At 39.7% G+C, this 17,673-nt stretch overlaps 1 protein-coding gene across 23 annotated transcripts in view; it reads left to right on the forward strand.

The window, feature by feature from the left end:
- The window catches only part of PARD3 (par-3 family cell polarity regulator), a 424,465-nt gene that overhangs the window by 133,698 nt on the left and 273,094 nt on the right, over window positions 1-17,673 (forward strand). For all 23 annotated transcript variants that reach the window (XM_032443027.1, XM_032443040.1, XM_032443035.1 and 20 more), the window contains exon 3: window positions 797-977. In XM_032443027.1, the coding sequence (XP_032298918.1) occupies window positions 797-977 (181 nt within the window). The remainder of the gene's footprint in view (window positions 1-796; window positions 978-17,673) is intronic.

Consider the following 17,673-nt stretch of genomic DNA (forward strand, 5'->3'; position numbering starts at 1 on the left):
GGGAGAAATGATTTTCAAATAAAAGCATTCAGATATAGTGGGAAAAATGTCAGATTTACCAAAAAAGCCATGATGTTTTTCCTGTTTCTCTCACAATGGTGAGCACAGGTTTAGCAAATCAGAATTAAATTAATGACTTGGCTATGTTACAAATTGAGCTTCAGCTTTTATGCTTTTCTTGGAAAATCTGAATGCAAACAATGGAAATATTTCTGGAAGTTTGACTAGTAAGATTTTGCAAGTGAAGCCTGCGGCAGGAATCGTGCTAGTAGATAATAGATGTCAGACTAATAGATGATAACGTAACTTGTAGTGATTTGATCCCTGTAGGATCACTTCGTACTTTGTAGCTCTCAGTATGTATTAACATCTTATTGTGTGTTTTTATTCAGTAAAGTTGCGTAATTGCCAGTGGTTTGACTTTGTAACAGTGATGCATAGAGAGGTATCAGAAGGCGGATAGTAACCTCCAGTGCACAGGCTTCGAGTGCTTTCTGAGCTACTGGATGAGATTGAGGGATTTGCTGGGAAAGATGAGACTGCATTTCCTGGCTTGGCACCACTTGCTCTGTGCTCGCAGTGCTGGGGTCTCTGCTGTGTTAGAGCTGCTGGCCCCTTGCCCTGCCTTGGGCACAGCTGTCTTTCTTTGGGCTGGGGTTGTGGTCTAGGCATCAATTTGAGTCAGTGCTTATGGGCATTCTTTATGATGGGAAGAAATGATAAAATGCTCGTATCCACTGGCACTTTGATGTTGCTCAAGGTTTCTTATTAACAGTAGATTAAATGTCGTTTGCAGCTGGTGGCTGTGTTTGATGAGCAAGATCCTCACCATGGAGGCGATGGCACCAGCGCCAGCTCAACAGGCACACAGAGTCCCGAGATTTTTGGCAGTGAGTTGGGGTCCAACGCAGCATCGGCCTTTCAGCCCTACCAAGCAACAAGTGAAATTGAGGTCACCCCTTCAGTCCTCCGTGCAAGTAAGTCAATGTGCTCCATATCTCAGTGTGTTTCATCTTCACTTCTGAGGATGCCAAATATTCTTACCCATTCATGCAGCTAAAAAGGTGATTCATTATCTATCCTTATTGAAATCTGATCAAAATTGAGAAATGGCTTTAATGCTGGTTGCATGCAAGTATAAATAAACCTTTCTGTTTTAATAAATTATTTATAAGCTGCTTTTAGGAGCAATAAACTCTGTGCTGCCAGATTAAAATTGTCCTAACACTGAAGATCACAGCAGAATTTCTAAAGGCAGTTGCTGCATGCTGTATTTTTCAGTTTGCCAGTTTTATTGCATTTAATGAAGAAAAGGGTAAAAAACTAGTAAGGCAGGAGCACTTTCTACTGAACCTCTTATGGTTGCTAGGTTATGCTCATCACCTTTCCTTAAAAACACCTTGCAATACATGCATTTACTGTGATGGAAAAATATACTTTTCTAAAAAAGTAAACCATAGCCAGTAAAATCCCTTTATTTTCTTTATTTTGAAATGTAGACTAGTTGCAAACCCACAAAGTATTAACTATATATAGATCAGTGTTCTTGTTTGGGGAGGATTCTGAGTATATCAGCTTACTAAAAAGGAAAAAAAAAAAAAAGCCAAATGACATTTACAGTGCAGTTTTCATTGTTGTTATATCTATCATGCAAGCAAGACAATTTTACTCTGAACAATGTACCCATCTTCCTTGTGCTATGTGTCATTTCCTCCACTGAGGTTTTGAAGTAGTGATGCCATTCCAGAAAATTCATAGCAGAGGTTCACATCAGTCAGTCTTTTGATATTCTGCTGTCTTTTAAAAAATGATTTGTAATTCCCATGAGATTACTTTTCTGTAGGCGTTCCTCTAATGGATAAAATGTATGTTTTAGTAGAGAGGTAAAAACACAAATGGAAAAGTTACAACTCTCTGTTTAAAGTTTGAAGGGTTTTGTTCCAAAGTGTTTTCTGTAAAAATAAGAGAACAGTGTTTAGGAATTAGGTTATGAAGACTTGAATGCATATCGTTTAAAGTTATGACTGTGTTTAATTAAAATACAGAATTAAATTAGGGAAAGAATAAATGGCAGATAAGAAAAAAAAACAAAAAAACATACTGGAATTCCAAGGCCCTTTGGTTTTTCTGTCATTGGAGTATGCCGCTGCTAAATGCATATCTCAGTTCAGTATGTAAGACAAAAAGCTGTCCTTCTGACTTCTCAGCTTGGGGTGCCTCAGAGCAGATAATACGTACACATTTTCTCCTTAGTGTGATCATGTGGTATACTTCAGTATGTCAATGTTAGTGCATCGAAATCATATGGCACAGATAAAATTCAGTGATATGTTGGACAGCTCACTTATCTTTGATGTCATTCTGGACAATATGTGTAATACTTGGCCAAATCACTGGCTGCTAAAATGACCAAAAATTGCTTGGAGACCCAGCAATACAAAGGTCTGTAGAAACATGTAAGAGTTTTAAAACTGTTGATAAGCATTATAGCTCTTTTGACACATTTTTAATAAAATAAAATGGGTGAAATGATTTGTCATAAATGTTATTACAAATCAGAGATGTTGTCTTACCTAGCTATTGCTTTTTTTATTTTTTTTTTTTAACTGGATCCCAGTCCAGTAATATTATCCCATATTAAACCTACCTTTATCAAGAATTTCATTTAAATATACATTGAAAACGGAAATAATATCCCTATTGTATTTCCTTTATAATTTGTGAAGTGAAGCATAGCATACAAATGGTATTCTCAGTATTTCAAATAATTATCTTCTTACTGTGTAAGTTCTATTCAGCAAATAAAACCCATCCAGTTTTGTGGTAGATGCAGATCCCGATTATTACATGTTGACAAGGTCATATATCTATTAATTGGATTGGAGATGGGATACAAAATTGCTGTAATTATTGTAATTTTCTAGCTAATTGCAGGGTTGGCGGTGAATATTTTACTTCTAACAAATGAAAAACAGTATTCCGCCTGAAATTGGTTTACAGCATTTTAGACATTTTGTTTTATGTCCCTGGTGCTTTTTGCTGGCGGGCTGCACTCTGCTCCTGGTGCCCAGGTTCTGTCCTGTTTGGAGCCGTTCACCTGTAGTGTGAGGCTGGGGCGTCCCCGCATGGACACCACTGGAGCGGGGCGCCAGGGGGCTGAGATTTCTCTTTGTTCTGGTTGCCATGCCACCCCTTTGTTTGTTTATAGATCGCGCCACTGTGCCTTCTCAGCAAGGGAAAGGTTAGCTAGATCAGGTCCAGCTGGAGAAGTAATATTCAGCTGGATTCCCTCTTTTCCCATGCACAAACATAGCCTGTACTTTGCACGCAGGGGGTTGTATCAAATTGAATCTTCCCATCTAACTGTGGAAACAAAAATGATGCTGGTCTATACCCCCTATGTTCTTTTGCGTTGGGAAAATGTACTTCATCGATGAAAGCAGCTGGCTTACACTCATTATCTGGCTCTTTCACTTTTTTTTTGTTGTTTTTCTGTAACCTAAGTTAAACTTCCCATTGTTGTATTTCATCCCTTGAGCTGCATTATTTTTTGAGCGTGAGGAATACAAGGCGTGTTTTGTGTGAGCCCACGTGCTTTCTGAGCAGAGGCTGGAAGCTCGCTGCGGAAGATTGTTAAAGCGGACTGATGTTTATTCCCTGCTGAAATCTAAACTCGAGGCGCAGGTGAAAATTGCTAAACCTAATGAGCAATTTGGCAGATAAGACAGGATGTCAGGCAGTGACAGTTCAGCAGTGGGTGCACTGCCTGTGAACCAAGTTGTTTGTTTCACAGTACTGCATTTAAATACTGTAAATAAAATCCCTTTTCAACTACATTAGGTATTATGAAAAGGGCCATCCCTTTGTCTAGATTTTCTTTTAAGTTATTTAGCTTTATTAGATAACCAAGGGTGGCCCTAGTTCTTGGACTTGGTGTGATTATACATTACAAATCTCTCTGAATGTTTCAGTAGTTACAGTTAAAAATCGTTTTTAACATAAATCATTATTTGGAAAACATTTTAGGAGAGGTTGAGAGGACTGATTTTTTCTGAGTTCAGAGGAGAGAAAGGCAATTTAGAGAACCTTCCTTTTTTTAGCTTTAGCTTTTAGATAAAATGCGTCTTATAGGAGATAATGAAGAAGGTGAAGCAAGACTTCTCACCTGCATACATATTGTCTGGAGGCAATAAACACACGTTGCAACAAGGAAAATTCCAGTTTTTTAAGGAATGGTCACAGCTACCAGTAAGGTTCTCCTAAAGGCTGGAGTTGAGCATCTCCTGCAGTACTGTCTGGAGGACTCAGAAATTACAAAGAGCCAGCTGGAAGTGGTTCACTTCTGCAATGCATTTTCTCAAGTGATCTATACCAGATATTTTAATAGGACTCGGGATATCAGTTTCATATTCTGTTCTCAGAAACACAGTGTGGCAAAAATGCCTAAGATGAGAATATTATGCTGTGAGCACACAGCTGGCTGCAAAGACGTGCTAGCCATGTCGAACAGCAAATAACATGCTGCAGTTTCACATCTTTGTCTACCCAGCAGCATACCTTTTGCTCTGAGGTCACCTGCGTGCATGCATGTTCTTACCTTACAATGGAAACAAGCCTGTTTCTCACAGGTAGGAGCATGCATGCAGACTGCCACTCTAAATTAGTTGCTACATTGAAGTTCATGACCTTGCTTGTCTTTGAATTTGTGCATCTCTCTGAGCCCTGTGAGCAGTTTTTAGTAGTTCACTGGCAAATTAAGTGGACATATCAAATATAGCCCCTGAGGACTCTCTTAGGTTAAGGACTGTTCAGTATTTTAATAAATCTGAACTGGAATACAGGGCATTGCATAAAAAGTGAAGATGGGCTGTCAAGTACTTTGAAAGTCAAGGCTTCACTTCAGCCTTCATACATTTATAAACTATTCTGAACTAAGTGAGATGCAGTCACTACATCTAGAAAGGAAAAAGTAATTTGCAAAACAATACTAGTGAGCAGCTCATCGCACAGTACTGTGAAAAGGCTTTGTGCATAGTTATAGTGCCACTGGGCTTCAGTTTCTGCCACCAAGTGCTCCTGTGGGATCACAAAGGTAGGTCTAAGCAGGAATGAAGGATCTGGGGTGACAAGCTGTGGTGTCAGACTTGGAGAAATCATAAACTTGTCGAGGAACAGGAAGATACATTGAAGACTGTGACCAAGTTTTGGAAGGACTGATTTATTAAAATAAAATTGATAGGATCCAAGTCTTCAAATATATATTAATTTTATCTTGATCTCCATGTCTAGTAAGGGAAGGTTAGCTGGCATTTCCTGGGGAAAAGTCTTTTTTTATAATCTGTAGGCTAATAAGATTTTCTTACAGGTTTTACAACAAACAAGTCTTTGTGGGAAAGTTTCAGAGTCATCTTCTGGTCACAGCTAAGCAGTGTCATGTGCTATGCTGTAAGGCAGGAAGGCAGTCGCTATGGTAGACTTATCCGGCTCCTGGTCATGCCATTGGCTTATTTTACTTTATTTTACTTATTTTACTTATTTTACTTATTTTATTTTATAAACACAGGCAAGCCACTGCTTGCATCCCTTGTTAAATATGCATATTTTCTTGGCATCTCACAATCAGTGCTCAAAAAATCCAATACTAAGCAAAACAGCTTAAGGTATGAGTGCATAAATAAATGTGTGAATTTCAATACTTCAAAATTACATTTAATTGTGTACTTCTCTGATTTGCTACAAGTATCTATCTAATATACCCCAAATGCATATTCTAAAATTAATTTGTTATTATCTATAATGCCTTTGTTTAAGAGATTGGAGCACTGCATGTTAACTAGCAAAGAATTGCAGAGTAAGTTTATATGTATTCCAGCTTCAAAAATGATCATAGAATCACCAAGGTTGGAAAAGACCTCCAAGATCCAGGTAGACTATCATGTCCCTGCTCCTGCTGGCTACACTATTTCTAGTACAAGCCAGGATGCCATTGACCTTCTTGGCCACCTGGTTATACTGCTGGCTTATGTTTAGCCAAGTGTTGACACACTCAGGTCCATTTCTTCCTCACATCTTTCCAGCCACCCTGCCCCAAGCCTGTACTGTTGCCTGAGGTTGTTGTGGCCAAAGTGCAGTATCCAGCACTTGATCTTGTTGAACTTCCTCCTACTAGCCTCAGCCCATCTATCAAGCCAGTTCATATTCCTCTGAAGAGCCTTCATACCACCAGGCAGATAGACAGTTCCTCTCAACTTGGTGTCATCTGCAAACCTACTGAGTGAATCCTCAGTCCCCTCATCTAGGTCAACAATAAAAATATTAAACATTACAGGTCCCAATACTAACTCCCAGGGAACACCACTTGTTACCAGATGCCAGATGGATTTAACTCCGTTCAATACCACTCTCTCTGCCCAGCCTTCTACCCAGTACTTTACTCAGCAAAGGATGTACATATCTAAGCCTTGGGCTGCCAGCTTCTCCAGGAGAATATTGTAGGAGACACTGTCAAAGGCTTTGATGAATTCTAAATAAACTGTGTAAACAGCCTTTCCCTCATCCACCAGGTGGGTCACTTGATCAGAGAAGGGGATTGGGTTGGTTAAGCAGGACCTTATACATGGAAATATACTCATTTTCAAGTGTTGAAAAACTAAGGAAAGAGATTAGAAAAGGGAGGAAGAAAAAGGTGGGTTTTTCAAAAGCGTATGTCTGGAGCTATATGGGATGCAGTTGTCTTTAAGGCCGAATAGCTGCTTACTAAATGTAGAGAAATTCAACCACATTTATAATGCAAGATTAGAGGAAAAGCTTGCTAGAGTCAATAGGAGGCTTTCATTAGCTCTGGCAAGCTTTCAGTCAGGTCAGCTTTCCACACTGAGTTTCCTTGGTCAGAAACCCTCACTGGAACCAATGTGAAAATGAGATGTTCAGGTATCCATCATTCCAGTGCAGTAATGGGAATGAATCTGTAATGATTTAATGACATCCATTCCCATTTCAATAACCTTGCTAGGTTCTCAGAGTTTTCCTTTTACCGCCTCAGATAATATTAAAAGAAGTTAAAGCTAAGGATTATGCCAAGCTGGATGCAGCTGAATAAGAGAGGTTTCCTATGTAACAGCTGGAGGAGAAGATGTGGCAGTGTCCATTTTCTCAACTTTGGGTGCTCTTGCCATTCACGAATTCTTATTCACTTATCCCTGTACCTCCATCAGGGATGTGATTATTTTAAAGCCAGAGTTATTGAATCAAAAAATCAGTACCAGGTGCTGCTTTCTTCCATGAAACTAAATTTGTTCTCTCTGCAGTGCAGTTCTGACTTGAGTGATCTCCAGTTGGTGTTTTCTCCAAGTGTAGCGCTCTGCTGTTAATTTGGGATTGTTGAGCAGTTTAAAAACCATGTGTTTTTGATGAGACCGTGACACGTTTGTAAAAACAAATGGATTTTAAACTGCTTAAGTTTCTAAATTAACCTTTAATATCTTCAATCTTCTCGGTATATCATCAAACAAAATACTATAGCTTCTTGTAGGATTAAAAAAACACCGAAACCAATAAAGTAAAGAATTTTTGAACCTTCTGTATTGTCTAAAGGAAGCCTTTGTATTCATGGGGCAACTCAAGATTTCTTTCCATATGGTGAGAGATTCTTTCTTTGAGTATTGATAATGAGGAGTAATAAAAATACGGTATTGTATCTGATATCTGGGGTATTTTGTTTCATAGCTACAGAAATATAGTACAAGACAGGTAATAAGGAAGGGTTATGAAGATGTGAAGTACTGAATTTAAATAGTTTAAAAGTCAGATTGGATTTTACTCTGAATTTGACATGTTAAATAGATTTAATGATCACTTGAACAAGAAGCTATTATGGAAATTGCAACTGTATCCAGAGAATGTTCCAAGATGTATGTGTGTTGTTGGCGGTGGTATTTTGTTTTCCCCATTCTTTGAATGAGCTGTAGTATGTATTTTTTTTTTTTTTCCCCTTAAGGGAACTGTATGTATATGTAAATGTTTTGCCATTTTATCCAGGCAAACATCATAGAGTAGTTGCACCAGTCCATTATATTCTGTTAACATATCTTTCTTTCCATTGTGATAAAACTATTTGTTTATGGAAAGAGTTTATCATCACACATGTATCAGTAAGTATAATAACCATTTCTATACAGAATGTCTTGATTACTCCTCTGGTTCTTGTTACTTCACTGTAAGTAAACAAGAAGCAACATGGTGCAGTAAAGGAACATGAATTTGAAATGAGTAGAAAATGCCATTTCATAGTGTAGTCAACCAACCTGTGTGTTTTTGTGTTTATTTTTATAAATTGAGGGTTTGTGTATGTATTGTACTTTGGAGTCAGGTGTAACAGTCCCATTTATCTAACTTTTCCTGAAAAACCCAAACACAGTATTTATAGTTACCTATTCTAAAATGTGACAAACACTGTGCTTCAAGGCATCCTTAATATCCAGCACCACCAGCTTACAGGAGTGATGGGTATCCAGGTCTCATTTTGCTTTGCTTTGAGGCAACGGCATCAGTCTCTGGGTGGTGTAGGGCTATCACGAATTATTTGCAGACAATTTTCCATCAGGAGGGGGTGCACAGTTTGTCAGATGTACTTCATAATTCAGTCAGTCTGAAGTGAGATGGTGGTACTAGAAGAGTATTGTAGGGTTGCAGAGCATTAAAGTGCTGGGGCTCTGTGCTGCCTGAACTGGTCTCAAGCAAAACAGCAGCATACTCCCCACCCCAAAAAAAGCAGCCTCTGAGTTATGTTTTGACCAGAAGCCCAAGGCTGTAAGATATGCTTAGAATACATCCTTAATTACTCTGAATTTATGCTTCAGTGAGAGCATTATTGCTTGTTTTTGTTCTTAATTTACAAGAAACCCTGTTCCTCTCTCTATTGCATTTGCAGCACGTGAACTTACATGCTCTTTTTTCAGATGGGGACACATTTTGGAGATAGACCTTCTCTTTTGCTGATTACTGGGAAAAAAGTTGCTTTCAAATCTGTCTTTTGACAAGTGCTTTTGAGGGGGATGAAACAGTGACAGATGGCTGTTGGCTGAATAAGCTTGTTTTTAGTTTGTGCTTTATTTACTCTTATGCTCTGAATAGGGCTGAAAGATGATACAGAGATGAAGGAGTGGATGAGAAATAACACTCCATTAATTTATTGCTTGATTTCATACTTTTTAAAAGATCAATTTTGTCCCTTCTCCCACCCGTCTCTTGTAAATCTGAACTGAACTCTGTAAATAAGATGAGCACCAGCTTCAGAAATGTACTGGGTTCATGTTAGGGGCAGATTAAGCATTTAGAGTGAGAGTACAGCATATATCTAGAACTTTCCTACAGATATTTTGGCTTGCCGTCCTGCTGTGCTGTGGGGGTAACAAGTTCAGCTCGTACCCAAGAGGTGAGGCAAGGACCCACCCACGGCTCTCCTGACAGCCTGGTGTGACCCAACCCATGTCTCTGTCTGCGGGCAGAGCTCTGGGTCTTCCTCTCTATGAGACTGCATAGGTAGATTGAGTTCCTCTCCATGACACAGTGACCACCTCCTGGGGTGGCTTTCATAGCCCAGGTTGATGCCAGAGCTCAGCTGCTGGGAGTTGGATTATGGATTATGGTAATTAATTCCATGAGCAGTTATGGATTTGTAGAAATTTGAAATGATTATATAAATAGGAAGGGAGCTGGGGAGTGTGGAGTTTACAATCAAAAGCAAAAATGTTGTTTAGATGAACATAAAATCCTTGTGCTTCTCCTTCCATACACACAGTAAAGGGATGCACAAAGATAGTACATAGCTACTGTGTTATCTTCTGGAAGATGTGCATACAAGTTGGGGACCACACTTATGGAGGCAAACTTTTGATTAACCATTAAAACTTGGTCCTTAGTGGCTGTATTTGACTCAGCACTCATACAACATGCTTCACAACTGGAAGTAAAACTGGAAATTTTTTGGCAGTCTTGGGCAACAGCTGATTCAAAGCAGGCACAGTGGATGCAATGGATTTCCACAGACTGCAGGTTCTGCTTTATGAGGTAAAGAACCAACTCAGCCTTCATCTTTGGGGAGGATCATACACCTTTAGGTTGTGTTTGACCAACCTTTTTTACCACTTACTTCAGAAGGGGCTGGAGCATGTCCAGTTGCAGTACTTGATCTCCATTGATTAGGGAGAATCAGGGGTGAGTAGCTCTGAAGTAGGTGTCTGCAACTGTGTGAATCTCATTCTGCAATTTACAGTCTCTATAAGGAAACTTTTATTTAAAAAGAAAAAAATACTTAATGAAGTAAGATGTTGCCTTAAATATGATCATTTGTACTTCTAGAAGAGGGAAGCTACATGGCATTTTACAAAGCCAAAGACTTCTAAATGTGACTCGGAACAATTTTACTTGTCTCCAGGAAGCTCCAGTGCAGCTGAAATTATGCTTGGGAAGTATATTTTGGTTGTATGTCATGATTGCACATAGTCCCACATTTACTTATTTTTCTGAGAAAAAAATGACCTCAACAAACTTTAATGAAATTTTATAGTTAAACCTGTAATGTTTTAGGCCTGGAACAGTATATAGTCACTATAGCAGTGGACTAATAAAGAGGCAACTCTGCTTTTATTGCAGTGCATTCTAAGAACCCCAAAACCAGCTGATAATGCTGCATGGACCAAAAGTCATCCTAGATCTGGGGAAACAAGTGTAACTTGGAACTGACATGTGCTGAAGGTCTTCAGCTGTCTGTGCCTTTCTGTATAGCCAGGTGTCTCTGTGCCACATCCCACAGCATCAGTGTTTTGTGTCTGTCCTGACAGTAGCACAGCTGAGGGTGTATGCTGGGAGCTGGAAGCTCTTGGTACGTGTGCCCAGCCTCTGAGGGGGAGCTGGGTAACAAAACATTCCTCCAATATCTGTTATTGAAGTAAGGTTTTTGGAGGTCTATGAGAGAGAGTGAGCAACAGCAACTGAGTGTAGTGATCTTTGAACTGATGCATGCAGTTTATTTTTAGTGCACTATAGAAGAATGAAACTGTTTACCAGTTTCTGATAAGCTGGGGATGAGTAGGGACACGTATCTTGTTAACCAGCACTGTAAGAAATAGAAATCAATCTCTCAGCAGTTTTTTATATGTTTTCTCTTTCTTTCTCTGCTTTTGGGCTTTTTTGGAACCAAAATCTCAGAAATGTTTTCTGTGTTTGAAAGCTTTTTCCACCAGACAAAAAAGTGACATTAGCTTCTTTTATTCCTATCCATTTTAAGCTCTGATCCTTAAGAGCTTCATTAGATGACACAAGGATTTCAGGTCAAGCACTGCCAGACTTTTAGGATGATTTCCATCTGAAGGGTCTTGCATAGTGAAGTCTCTTGATGTTTTATTTAAAATTTAGTTAGGCTCTTGACTCATGGAAAAATAAATAAAAGTGAAGGGCTTACCAGGAGTTCTACAGTGAAAAAAACGATGGAACTTCTTTCTCACATGAACAGCGTGACATTTATCCGTGAGAAATATCCACTAAGTAAGCGTATAAAGTTACTGCTCTAGTTTGACATAGTAGGCAATATTTCTCCGAGTACTGTGCATACAGATGATTTACCTCTACCTCTGTTTTAAGTTCACCTTTAATGTAATAAAACATCAGCAGACAGTCTTCCCATAATCCTCCTTTCCTGTAGCCCTGTGCTTTGTTGTTTAAAAGGCAGCATTACAGTGAAACAAGTACGTAGCTTGGTCAGTATGAAAATAAGAGCGAATTCTCAGCTACAAAACATAGTCACCACCATTAGCTATGGATTTTTGCCAGCAAAGAACAAGAGAGCCCACATGCCACATGTCTGCACCAGTGGAGCAGGATTCCTGGGGAGCAGTGGTGCAGGGCTGGAGGCCATGGAGAACCCTCTGCCCACATGGGGAGCAGGGCTACCCTGGGTGTGGGGTGTCAAGGCCTCAAGCCAGCAGAAGAGGGGAGGGATGCTGAGCTGCTGAAAGCCTCAGAGAAGTGAAGATTGAAGAAGCTTCTGTGACTCTGTATAGCTGTTTGTTTACTTCAACTTGGTTTGCATGTGTCTTGTGTCAGCGACTTTGTCCTTAATTCTGTGCGCCTGTTGGTGGTTCGTTGCTGTAGTGTGGTAACAGCAAAGCCAGAAAACCAATGGGAGATGAAAAAGACGTTCTTCATTCATTCACATCCTTGTGGGGCAGAGAGTGGCTGCTGCGCTCCAAGAGAATGGCTGCATAGGAGTTGAGTGGGCATGGGGATACACATGTGGGCTGCCTCTGCTGATGCCCTGGGATCTCTTTCCCATTTTCAGTGACTGTGGGCTGGGGTGACCTGGCTCAGGTCTGCGGCATGGCTCTTGGAAAGTGTGCTCAGAGTGCATGCTAGCTGGTATTTTTCTTATTAAATGAGGTTTAGAGCAGGTTGTAGTACTGATATTTATACACTGGTTACCAGGCATGTCTGCATGCCTGCTGATGTACAAACAAGCTACCGGGAGTCTCATTTCCCTGCATTTTACCAAATGATTTTGTGGACATGAATTCTGTGCATGCGATTCCTGCTAGGGACTGCGATGAATATTCAATCACTCCTCAAACCCTTGAGGCTGTACATCAGCTTCACTCTGCAATCTGTGCCGTGCTCTGTGTGCCATGTACAGGCTTTGGGTTCTTCATCCTCGCAGAGCGAGGGCTTTGTTCCATCCATTTCCATTCTTCTTTTTCAAAGTTGGAATGTTTTATGAAGGGTCAAAAATATTTTTCGCCAAGTATTTTAATTTGTTTTTCTGCTATTGGCTTGTAATCCTCCCCCTCTGTGTTCCAGCAGATGTTTTAAACATTTTCTGGGTACATGTGCTTTCAAGGTTTTTTTCTGAAAATGAAATAGTATTTACCAGGCACTGAGTCCTTGTGAAGCGAGGTTATTTTCCTCTACTTTAAACCTCCCTGTTCTGGCAGATGTCTTGGAGTTCTAGGACAAGAGACTCTTGGTATTTGCTGTATGAAGCACATAAAATTGGTGCATAGTTAGAATTCGCTCTGAAAGGAGCAGAGTTTCCGACCTCTGTGGGAGGAAGGCATTTCACGGACCATGTTTTCTGTAGAGCTTTCTAAGTTTACTAAGTAATTAAATCCAGTAATGCATCTTATGCTGTATCAAAAAAGTGATGGCTCTTGTAAGGAAAGGTGCCCTTTTTTTCTTTCCTTTTTTTTCTTTCTTTTTTTTTTTTTGAGGGCAGCATATGTCACATATATAGAAAATATAATATTTATTTGATCTTAAAATCACAGCTTTAGTGGGATTGATGATAATTTTCACTCATGGATAGGTGTGCTTTGGTTTTATTTTCATTCCAACCAGTAAAATTAAGGGTATTTGTATCATTTTAGCTGTACCTATGCTTTGCCAGCTGTATTCCAATATAAATTGCTTCTTTATTTCTCTTCCCTTCCTCTCTGCGCCGCCCCCAACCCCCTCGCCCCCCCTCCACCCAACATTTACTTTACAACACCTGAAGTATCGTTTTTAACAATGAAAAGTAAGGAAATGCCAATGGTAGGGCTACAGCTTAAGGCTCCTCTTGTGCTCTGAGCTTTCTGTCTGTAGTTGCAGAACATGTGATGCTTGGGGTGTGGGCATGGGCTGCGACCTGCAAGAATGTTGGCTGGTGGCACGATGCTGCTTCCTTCTGCTTCCATCTGCTGAATTCCAGATTCAGAAGGCAGGGGAGCTGGGTTAACATGGTGTTTCACGAACATTTTAGATTTCTGTTCTGAAAATTTCTGTTCATATCAGCCCATGAAGAGAAACGGAGAGAAAAGAAAACAGAAGATATGAAGAATTTAGGAACAAAGGAGCATAAGTCAGAAAAGCAAAAAGGATCTTGTGGCAGGGAATGCTTACCTCCCCGGGGACAAATGAAAATACATAACTGTTTCCTTGATGTTACTTTGCCATACAAACAATTACTCTAGGAGCCATGTAAATGATGCATGACTGTGAAAGAGAGTGAGTTTACTTCTATCCTCCCTCTCTCCCTTTCCTCCTCTTTACAGAATCTGAGATGTGGTCCGTTGCAAAAATGGACAAAAAATAAAGAAAATTGAAAAAAGAAAGGAAAGAAAAACAAAGCTTAAAATAAATGAAAGGTGGGAGAATCCCAAATGATTATGCTTTTGTTATTTCTTAAGTGTTAATCACAAAATGAAAAATGGTATTGTGAATTACCTTTCTTGAAACACAAACTGTGGATGTCTCAGACACAGCAGACATTCACTGAATTGCAGAGCTTTAAAAATGACAGTCCTGGGGCTTTGATGGATTCTCTGTCTCCTGAAGTCTTGAAATTAAAGTCAATATTTTTCTGTATTTCCAGCAGAAGTTAAAGACTAAAAGCAGACATTATTGCACCGCGTACCTGGGCTTATATAGGTGTTTGACAGGATGATCACAGGGTGTCTTCAGGATTTGAGTTGTGAGGGTTGTTTGGAGCCTTACCGTGTTGCTGCGGTGTGTGTGGTGAACAATTCTTGTCATACTTGGCCTTGCTCTTTTCTCATTTGACATTCTTGCTCATTTATTTTCCTACATTTTCTTTTTATTTCAGTTGTTGCAGTTTTTCCAGCTGCATTCTTTCTTGCAATTAATCTGTTGGCTCCATCCAGTCCTGCAGCCTTCTCACCCCAGCTTCCCCTTATAGACCTCCAACCTGTAGGCCTCCTGCAAGCCATCCAGCAGCCTTTTTTCTTTTTCATCCATGCCCGGTTTTGTTTGTGGATGGATACTTGGTAGTTTTGGTGGTGATGGCCTTTTGTTTTTCAAACAGTTCAGACTGCAGCTATGGAGCAGCACTGGGTTCCTTCAGCACAGCATGGCCTGAGTTTCTTGCCAGACTTACTGGAGACTGAGCTGCTGCCCCAGAGCCAGGGCTAACATCAGCTCTGAGTTAACGCTTTACTCTTTCTTGACCCGTTAACAGAAGCTAATCTGTTTTGCCTCAGCTAAAAATTGAGCACCTTGAGCCCTTTTCTCCCCAGATTATTTCTCCCCTTTACGGCACTTTGTGGCCAATTGCTGGCCGAACTGCAGAACTATGCCAGTGAAAACTCCCAACGTGGTGTTTGCAAGTGTTCTGCAAGGGTTAACGGGTAGAAAACCAACTTGTACCACTGCCTTTGCTGAGGGCTTCATGCTGTGGAGGCTTGAATACTTGTTGTTGGACCATCAGTGCAGAATGCCTAACTTAACTTACAAATGCAGGTTTATTTTTTAAAAAAGAAAATAGGTTAAATATGTATGACACCATGGAAATGCAAAGTATTGTTACAGAAGGCAAAAATGATGATGTGAGAAAATAGTGTGAGAAAAGCAGGGATGCCTGTACGCCTAGGTTTTTATCCCTTTGCTTTTACAGCAAAAAGACTAAAAATACTTATGCAATATTAATTCAGGATATACAGCAAATTGGCATTTGGAAGCATTCAATTTTCTTCATAATTGTTCTCCATTCACTTGGCCGATTATCAGTAATTTCAGGGAATTAGAGATGCTCCTTTCATAAGTTTCTAGTGAACTCTTTAGAATTGTCAAACAATAACAAACCTGCCACTTAGGCAGCAATTTTCCCTCTTGCTGTCCTCACACTAATGCTGTACCGCTGCTCGGAAAGGCTAGACAAGCAAAGCAAATCAAGAGACATTTTTTTCAGCCTCATGCTGTTTGTGAATTTTGATCCAAGAGCTTTCTTCGTGTGTTTTGTTCATGCAAAGGCTTTTATCCTCCCGTGTGGTTTGGGAAGGTTGTTTTTTCTTGTTAGTAAGATTTGCAAAAGTATATTTTGCTAAAGAACTTAATACTATATTTTTGTAGATTAAGCTTGAATTTCTTTATTAATCCCCAAATGAGTCCCACAGGCTTGTAATTTAAAGAGTATGGTGTCCAGGTCTTCCATTTTCCTCAGCTGTGAAATGAAAAGAGAAATAAAATTAAAAAGGAATGAGGTAGGGAAATGCCTTTTTCTGAAACGATGTAACTGCTTCATTCTCTGCTGCCGGACTGCAAGGAGCTGCACAGCTCCCGGGGGTGCAGTTGCTTTTCTCTCCATTGACATGGCAACAGCAGAAGTGGCTGTCCTTGCTCATGGTATCTGGTCCCATCGTTGTTTTTGACATTACCCAACAGCTTCTGAGGAACATGTGTGACAGCTTGCTTTGGATGAATTACAGAATCACAGAAGGGTTTGGCTTGGAAGGGATCTTATAGCCCACCCTGTTCCAAACCCCTGCCATGGGTTGGTTCTCACCCACCAGCTCAGGCTGCCCAGAGCCCATCCAACCCAGCCTTGAACACTCCCAGGCATGGGGCACCCACAGCTTCTCTGGGCAGCCTGTTAATCTCAGAAAAATGCAAATACTGGTTTGCTTTGTTTTAATCTGTCCTTCAATTAAATTGCTGTTGTATTCATGCAAAATGCACAGTGCTGCTTAGATTACAAGAATGAAGAAGCACAAAAACTTTGGGAAAGAAAGGGATGCTTGATGCTGGCTTTGGAGCTGGGAGAACAAGAAAGGCTTCCAAGAGCCCTTCCTCCCACTGTTTGGCCTTTTCCTCTGAAGCAGAACCCCTCTCCTAGAAGTGCTCTGTGAAGGGGTGGCAGGAACACTCCTCCATTATTAAGGTTTAGATTTGATTTCCTGTATGTGCTTAGTCTGGGCTCCCCTTTAAAAGTTTTTGAAAAGGTTTGAATTTTGTACATGTGTTGTGTGACCAATGGACTGATTTTCTGTGCTTCTAACTTTGAACTTTGTGCTAAGGCAAGGGATGTTAAATGTTCATCGGAAATATTTTCAAATGCTTAAAAAATATACAAATCCAAGTCACATCTGAGATGAACTGTGTTATGAATTAATGACTTTTTAAGTAGTTTTACTAATTCTCAAAAAGATTCGTGATGTAATGAACTTGTTCTCAAAAAGCTATTTTAAAACATTAAAAATATTTTTAATGTAAGTGAATATGGTTTATATTCACATAAAGATCTCAACTAAATCAAGTATGTATGTGTATGAATGCGGATTTAGTTTTGTTCTCTGGAGGAGTTAAGAAACATCTGCACGAGCAGTTATTGAGTTTTCTTTTTTAAACAGCCTTTTTGGCTGTAGTGATGAGTATCTTCGTTACTGTTTTAAAAGGTATTTTTTTGCTATCTCATATGAAATATTAAATACATTAGCTCTCATAGTTGCCCTTGGAGTTTACATAAACACAAGCAAGTAAATGATAATTTCACTTCTCTCATCTGCTTTTACATGATATACAATATAGCTATATTTATTGAACACCTCATGTAATGTAAATATACTGTAGTTTGGCAAAATACTTGTGGAGAATTCCTTAGAATAACTCTCAAATTTGAAACTAAGTGCTGCAGAAGAACTGAGCTTTTTCCTGCATTAAGCTCATGGACAACAAGGGGTTTTATGCTGCAAAGGTGCTGCTGATGATCTGAGGTCCTGTAAGTGTTCTCCTGCTCCCCATATATATTTGGTGAGCTTCCACATGCTGTGTACAAATGTCATAAGGATCCACAGGCTGTGATATCTATGTGTTAGAGAGTTTTTAACGCCAGGAAGATTTAGATTCTAATCC

The sequence above is a fragment of the Coturnix japonica genome, chromosome 2 (genome assembly GCF_001577835.2).
Source record: "Coturnix japonica isolate 7356 chromosome 2, Coturnix japonica 2.1, whole genome shotgun sequence".
Taxonomy (NCBI): domain Eukaryota; kingdom Metazoa; phylum Chordata; class Aves; order Galliformes; family Phasianidae; genus Coturnix; species Coturnix japonica.